The 7531-nt window shown below is 47.1% G+C and overlaps 1 protein-coding gene across 1 annotated transcript; it reads left to right on the top strand.

Annotated features, from left to right (window-relative positions):
- Window positions 1-1563: 1563 nt before the first annotated feature.
- EEF1A1 (eukaryotic translation elongation factor 1 alpha 1) lies at window positions 1564-5036 on the top strand. Its single transcript, XM_007198610.3, has 8 exons — window positions 1564-1711; window positions 2577-2754; window positions 3042-3221; window positions 3343-3639; window positions 3719-3869; window positions 3964-4220; window positions 4307-4541; window positions 4628-5036. Exons 2-8 carry the CDS (start codon window positions 2611-2613, stop codon window positions 4750-4752), a joined length of 1389 nt encoding a protein of 462 aa, XP_007198672.2. The 5' UTR covers window positions 1564-1711; window positions 2577-2610; the 3' UTR covers window positions 4753-5036.
- Window positions 5037-7531: the final 2495 nt, after the last annotated feature.

The raw sequence follows: 7531 nt of genomic DNA on the forward strand, positions 1-7531 counted from the left end.
GGCCGCGATAGTGAGAGGCCCGCGCACCGCGATGAAGAGTGGCCCCTGCTCGCCACAACTAGAGAAAGCCCTCGCGTAGAAATTAAGACCCAACACAGACAAAAATAAATTTTTTTTAAAAAGTAAAAAAAAAAAAGACTTTCTTTTAAAAAGAAAAAAGGGCATTTGGGCTGTGAGAAGTGACTGAAAGCTAGGACTGGAAGAGCTATATTCTACAATAAAATAGAAAGTAAGTAACACTATACAAATTTGCCTTTAACTGCTTCCCACTGTTTCATATATTAGTTTTCCTCTTCCAGTTTGATTGTAGATTCCTGTCCAAAAGGCGGTATTTCTTTTGCACAAGCCACAGTTCTTCACTTAGCCCTGGACACATAGTATTCTCAAATATTTGTTAACAGATTGGTTCAAAAAGTTGCCGTGATGTTCTACACGTGGAAGAAGAGACAATTATCTAGTAATTAAGCTCATTAAAAATAAAGGTTCTTCTTCCTTCGGGAGTATTTCTGAGTCTGTCTGCCCTGATTACCAAAGCGAAAAGGCCTTATCCAGTCTCACCCTAGATTTATGCCTAAAATGCAGTTATAATCAATAGGATGACGGAAAATGAAGCTATTTATTTGAATGGGGTAGGCCATTTTTGAGAAGCAGTGATTTCACAGCAAGTGTTGGGGATAGTAAACTGGCTGGATAAGCTTGCTGATGCTTGTGGATCTTTGTCTCTAAATGAGATCACGTGGAAAGACTGAATTTGAGAAATTCTTTTTAGGTTTTTCATGCTTGCAATCACATGAGTGTACACTGGAAAAAATGTACCAGGAGAGTAGACACACACAGGGTCTCGTTAATGTAATAACACTAGAGTTAGAAGTAAAGCAAACTGTAGCACTGAAGTCTATTCTAAACTGAAAAACTGGACGTCTGGAGTACCACATGGTGTGAATGTGTGATACGAACTTCGAATAAAAGCTTTGGACGGAGAAAGCCAAGAGGCCAGCCCAGGAGCATATTCGGCGGGCTCTTGGCCTCGGAACTGAACCACTCGCGGATTCCCGGGCCAAAGACGGGCCTTGTACTCCTCTCCAGCCGAAAGGGGCGCGGAGGGCGGGGGCGGGGGAGAAGACAGCCCCGGCAGAGGAAGCGGCTCGAGGGGCTGGCCCCGGGCCTGCGAGACGGCAAGGCTGAGGACGGGAGATGGACTGCGGGTGAAGGAATACTCCAACCTCGGTCCGCCTTTCCAGTTAAACCACGAACGGTACAGGGAAGATTCTGGACGTCCCCGCCGGGCCGCCTCCTCGCCGCTCCACCCCCACCCCAGCTGTGCTGAGAGTAATTCATACAAAAGGAGGACTCGCCTCTGCCCGGGGGAATCCCAGGGACCGTCGACAAACTCCCACGAACCTGGAGCCGAGGGAGCGCTCGTCCCCGCCCCCCTCCCACACGCTCTCGTCGTCCTCTGGGTCAAGAGGAGCATGCGCGAGACACCGTGCGCTCGTCAGTGGGCTGAGCGCACATCGCCCACGGTCCCCGAGAAATGGGGGGAGGGGACGGCGATCGAATGGGTGCCTGGTGGAGGTGGCGCGGGGTAAACTGGGAAAGTGGTGTCGTGTGCTGGCTCCGCCCTTTTCCCGAGGGTGGGGGAGGACCATATATAAGTGCCGTAGTCCCCGTGAACGTTCTTTTTCGCAACGGGTTTGTCGCCAGGACACAGGTGAGTTCCGGGCGTGGCTTCCGTGGGCCTGGTCTCGGCGGGCGGCCGCGGCCTTTGCGTGCCTTTCTTGGCCCTCCGGGCCCTTGGGCCCCCTCCCCATGTTCTTGATGCCGAATTTTGGGTGCGGGTGGGGTTCGAGGCCTTGGCGGTTTCTCGAAACCCCTTGGCCTCGTGCTTCGGTGGAGGCCTGGCAGGGGCGCTGTGGCGGCTGCGTGGGGATCCCGCCGCGCCTTCTCGCCCGCCTCGTTCGTCCCCGCTATTTACCCCCAACGGCGGCGGGTTTGTTCCGTCCTGGGCGGTCCAGCCGAGGCTGGCCGGGGTCTATGGCAGGACGGGCTTTTTGGCGCTCGTCGGTTTCGGGGGGGGGAAGGGGGGCCGCGAGGCGCGGAGGGCGGCGGGCCCGCCTGGCCGGCGCACATGCCGGCGCGGCCTCGCTGGGGCGAGGCGGGGCCCGCGAGCCGCGGCCGGGCGGCAGGGCGAGCCGAGCGCCGCCCCGCCCGGCCGCAGTTGCGTGCGCGGAAAGATGGCCGCTGCCCGGCCCGCTGCACGGCCTCAAAATGGAGGCCGCGGCGGCCCGGGAGGGGAGCGGCGGGTGAGTCACCCACACAAAGGCACCGGGCCGGTGCCTGCCCGGCGCTGCTTCCTGTGACCCCGCGGCGGACGGGCGCTGTCCCGGCTCCTCGGTTCTTCGCGGCTCCAGGGCGGTCCTTCCCCGCGGTGGGGGAGTGTTCCCGCCACGGTCGGTGGTTGGAGACGAGAGTTGGGTCAGCTTGGCGCCGGCTGTAATGCTGCTTGCAGTGGGGGTCGTGGCTTCTTCCCGAGCCTCCGGGACGGTGATCTGAAGGGCTCCTCCGTCCCAATTCAGGTGTCGTGAAAACCACCGCCAAACCTAAGCAAAAATGGGAAAGGAGAAGACCCACATCAACATCGTTGTCATCGGACACGTAGATTCGGGGAAGTCCACCACTACTGGCCATCTGATCTACAAGTGTGGTGGGATCGACAAGAGAACCATTGAAAAGTTCGAGAAGGAGGCTGCCGAGGTATGTGAAACAACAGGATGGTGCACGGAGCTTGTCAGCAAGTACGTTAAGTGGTACTTTTCCAGAAGCGGGGCCCTGGTCTAGACCCGACTTGCACTAGTTAAGGTACGTTGCGGAGTTTGCGGTCAAGTCACGGAACGCGAACTTGCAAGAAAAAGGCGAACGCGCCCAAGTTTAGCGGTATCAAGTGGAATGCAGCATTTCTTCCGAATAAGTGGGGGGAAGGGATTTCTTGCTGGGGTTTGGTTGTGTTTTAGTTACCAAGTAACCATTTTTAATCCTTTTAGATGGGGAAGGGCTCCTTCAAGTATGCCTGGGTCTTGGACAAACTGAAAGCTGAACGCGAGCGTGGTATCACCATTGATATCTCCCTATGGAAATTCGAGACCAGCAAGTACTATGTGACCATCATTGATGCCCCAGGACACAGAGACTTCATCAAAAACATGATTACAGGCACCTCCCAGGTTTGTAGGATTAAAAACTCCTGAAAATAACTCTGGGCCTGTCTTCTGCATTGGCAAAGCCATGAGTTTCTCCTTTGAAGAGCTTTTGTTTAACAGGATGTGGCCTTGTTTTCTTTCAAAGGCTGACTGTGCTGTCCTGATTGTTGCTGCTGGCGTTGGTGAATTTGAAGCAGGTATTTCCAAGAATGGGCAGACCCGTGAGCATGCCCTTCTGGCCTACACTCTGGGTGTGAAACAGCTAATTGTTGGAGTTAACAAAATGGATTCCACCGAGCCACCCTACAGCCAGAAGAGATACGAGGAAATTGTAAAGGAAGTCAGCACCTACATTAAGAAAATTGGCTACAACCCCGACACAGTAGCATTTGTGCCAATTTCTGGCTGGAATGGTGACAACATGCTGGAGCCAAGTGCTAACGTAAGTGATTTTCAGGAGTTTTAGGATTGTCCCGGAAAGGGGTACGTTTGATGGTAACACTGACAGTCTTGTGTTTTAGATGCCATGGTTCAAGGGATGGAAAGTCACCCGTAAAGATGGCAATGCCAGTGGGACCACACTGCTGGAAGCTCTGGATTGCATCCTGCCACCAACTCGCCCAACTGACAAGCCCTTGCGTTTGCCCCTCCAGGACGTCTACAAGATTGGTGGTAAGTTGAACGTTACGATCAGAACTTGTCTGGGTTGTTAATGACGTCTTGTCTCTTCATACAAGGTATTTATTACGTGCTGTAAACATTTTAGGTATTGGCACTGTCCCTGTGGGTCGAGTGGAGACTGGTGTTCTCAAACCTGGCATGGTGGTCACCTTTGCTCCAGTCAACGTGACAACTGAAGTGAAGTCTGTTGAAATGCACCATGAAGCTTTGAGTGAAGCCCTTCCTGGGGACAACGTGGGCTTCAATGTCAAGAACGTGTCTGTCAAAGATGTTCGTCGTGGCAATGTGGCTGGTGACAGCAAAAATGACCCACCGATGGAAGCAGCTGGCTTCACAGCTCAGGTAACACTGAAGTGACAGGTTTTTATTCACTGCTGTAAGTCTTTTAAGTGTCTTTGAGACTCACTAAATGCAAGTCTTCTCTCCAGGTGATTATCTTGAACCATCCAGGCCAAATCAGTGCCGGCTATGCACCTGTGCTGGATTGTCACACAGCTCACATTGCCTGCAAGTTTGCTGAGCTGAAGGAGAAGATTGATCGTCGTTCTGGGAAAAAGCTGGAAGATGGCCCCAAATTCTTGAAATCTGGTGATGCTGCCATCGTTGATATGGTTCCTGGCAAACCCATGTGTGTTGAGAGCTTCTCGGACTATCCTCCTCTGGGTAAGGATGCTTTTTTGGTGTAATTAAAAACTACTAAAGGTTTGGGGGAAAAAAAGTGTTTCTAATGGTAATATTTGTTTTGATAGGCCGCTTTGCTGTTCGTGACATGAGACAGACGGTTGCTGTGGGTGTCATCAAAGCAGTGGACAAGAAGGCAGCTGGAGCTGGCAAGGTCACCAAGTCCGCCCAGAAAGCTCAGAGGGCTAAATGAATGTTATCCCCAGTACCTGCCACCCCAGTCTTAATCAGTGGTGGAAGAACGGTCTCAGAACTGTTTGTCTCAATTGGCCATTTAAGTTTAATAGCAAAAGACTGGTTAATGATAACAATGCATCGTAAAACCTTCAGAAGGAAAGGAGAATGTGTTGTGGACCATTTGTTTTGTGTGTGGCAGTTTTAAGTTATTAGTTTTTAAAATCAGTACTTTTTAATGGAAACAACTTGACCAAAAATCTGTCACAGAATTTGAGACCCATTAAAAAAGTTTAATGAGAAGCCTGTGTTTTCTTTTGGTCAACACTGTAACTTCCTGTAGTACCAACTACTTAGGTAAGAGTTGCCCATAATCTATTTCCGGTATTAAGTCTGCTGAAACAAAAGAATTTTATATTTCTGGGTTGGAGCTTCAGGTTTCTTACCCTTGTGTAAGGAGAATTCACCTGTTTAAGTACATCATAGAAAGGCGTTGGTACAACACTTCACAGGTTAGGACAGATAAGCAAAGTAACTTATGTAAGCTAGGTTGTAACAAGGTCAAATTCTATAATATGAAAGCTCATGTTGCATATAAAATTCTGTATGGTTACATAAGTATTGAGTAAATGAGTTACATCAAACTTTAGTTTCCCAGTTATGGGAAAGTGCATTCACATTTACAATACTCAAGTAATTAACCTAAAATGTGAAGCCTAAATAGTATTGAGCATTGCCCTGCTAGAGTTATTGTATCCAGATTGTAGGAAAAAATAAAAGCTGGAAGCTAAGTGTGTTTCCTGTCACTTAAATAGAAATTCACTTTCTATAGGAATTTTAATCTAATGAGCAAGGTTGGGTGAAGAGAAGAACATTGCCACGCTGGAGATTAAAACAGTTTAAAGAGGTATGGTGGTAAATACTAAGGTCCATTTGGGACTGAGTGTAGGAGAAGCTTAAATTCTAGTTTGAAAATGTTTAATAAAGTTAAGTGCCATTTTAATAAATACCTCCTGGAAAGGAACATTGGAAGATTTTAATTTGAAAGTTGCTGAAATTTGACATTTGGGCAGGGTAAGAATAGCTCTTAACTATAATTGATAATTTGGTAACCTGTAAATTGAAACGGACTGGTCACAAAGGGGAAAAACTAGGTGGTCGCAGTTAATAGTAATTGATCTAGGGTATAACTGACAACCGTCTAAGTACCTGGTTTTGGTATTTGGTGAATCTAAACACTTGTGCATTTGAGGAAACAGTCTAATTCTGTATTTGATACCTTGGATTTTAGGATATGAAGGGGAAATTAAGGTAGCTGGAACTGGTGAAATCACGAGATACATATCCTATAGGCTTTTTTTGCTAATAGCATCCTGTAAGGTGTACACAGGTGAATTAACTGCAATTGGAGCATTTTTTTTCTCCTTTTTGAATTTTCCTGGGTAAAATGCCTTCTCACTTATACATGAGGCCATTGGTAAGGGCTCTAAAATTAAATGATTAAAAGATTTTGTCCCCAGCTTGCCCCTTAATGTTTTGACAAGTAATGGTGTTTACTATGAAGATTAGAGACAATAGGATTTTTAAGCATTGCTGGGTAGTATAAATGGTAGCTGATACACACAAATCTAACAGCTGTAGGATTTATCAAGGGATTTGTGACTTCCCCACAATGAAGGTTTCACTGCAGAAAACTGCTTTTCATTAAACGGAAGAGTAGGAAGGGGAGAACAGGGCAGTTTGCGTACTCCATGGATTCTAGTCTGTACATAATTTCTTTGAGCACCACCTGCTGGTGGTCACTACAGATGAGTTTGAAACATGGATTTCTAGGTTCTGGATAAAGGAGTGTTTTGCTCACTTGAGTTTTTTCCACTAATTGCCTTTCTATGTATATGAGCTGATTACCTAGCAGATTTATAAAACAAACTGGTGCTTGACCTTAAACCACGTTTTATTTTTTTAAATATTTGGCTGCTCTGGGTCTTAGTTGGGGCATGCAGGGTCTTCAGTTTGCTGCATGCGGGATCTCTGGTTGCGGCACGTGCGCCCCCTACACTGGGAGCGCGGAGTCTCAACCACTGGACCACCAGAGAAGTCCCTAAACCACATTCTACATTGGCCAGCTGTTGAAATAGCAGTGTAAGGACTCTCAAATGGAATCTCGTTGAAATTTGTTGCCAGGAATTCTGGTGTGATTTCAGAATATGAAGAGAGAAAGGCATTTTGGTTCAGGAGTTTAACAGGTTGCCAGTAATGTGTATCTCATTTTTAAAGTATTGTGATTACTCACACTTTATTCCCAAAATAGGCAGTCTAGAATAAGTGAGTTTTGGCTAGGTCAGAACTCAATACTTTTATGCTTATAATTCTCCTACAGTTAATTCAGTTATTGATAATTTATCTCACGAATCTCAGATGCATCAAGAGCTCAGCTATCTGGATGACACAATTTACTCTGAACTAATTAATCTGTTTCAGTGTGGTAATTTCAAAATGTTTTAACTGGAGACTGATGTTTAAATATTCCCCCATGGCCCTCAAAACAACTGAAATCACCTTAGTTTTACCTTAGTTTTTTGAGTATTTGTTTTAAATGTGCTTTTTTAGGCAAAAGTGTAAATTGACTACACCTTACAAATCTTGTTGGAAAGTGTTAATAATAAATTGCCAAACTAGGAGGCTGACTTTGAGGTCTGATGTTAGATGCAATTTTGGAAGACGCAGTTTTTTCAAGAACAAGAGCAGTTCATCTGGTTATTTGAGCTCTGTCTGATCTGCCCAACAAAGGCTGACTG

Source organism: Balaenoptera acutorostrata, chromosome 14, assembly GCF_949987535.1.
Source record: "Balaenoptera acutorostrata chromosome 14, mBalAcu1.1, whole genome shotgun sequence".
Taxonomy (NCBI): domain Eukaryota; kingdom Metazoa; phylum Chordata; class Mammalia; order Artiodactyla; family Balaenopteridae; genus Balaenoptera; species Balaenoptera acutorostrata.

What these genes read in the sequence shown, in the direction of transcription:
- EEF1A1 (XM_007198610.3), top strand. Translation starts at nt 2,611, where the DNA reads ATGGGAAAGGAGAAGACCCACATCAACATCGTTGTCATCGGACACGTA. An exon ending in TGCTGGAGCCAAGTGCTAAC is followed by an intron (nt 3,640 to 3,718) that starts GTAAGTGATTTT and finishes CTTGTGTTTTAG; the next exon opens with ATGCCATGGTTCAAGGGATG. An exon ending in GGACGTCTACAAGATTGGTG is followed by an intron (nt 3,870 to 3,963) that starts GTAAGTTGAACG and finishes TAAACATTTTAG; the next exon opens with GTATTGGCACTGTCCCTGTG.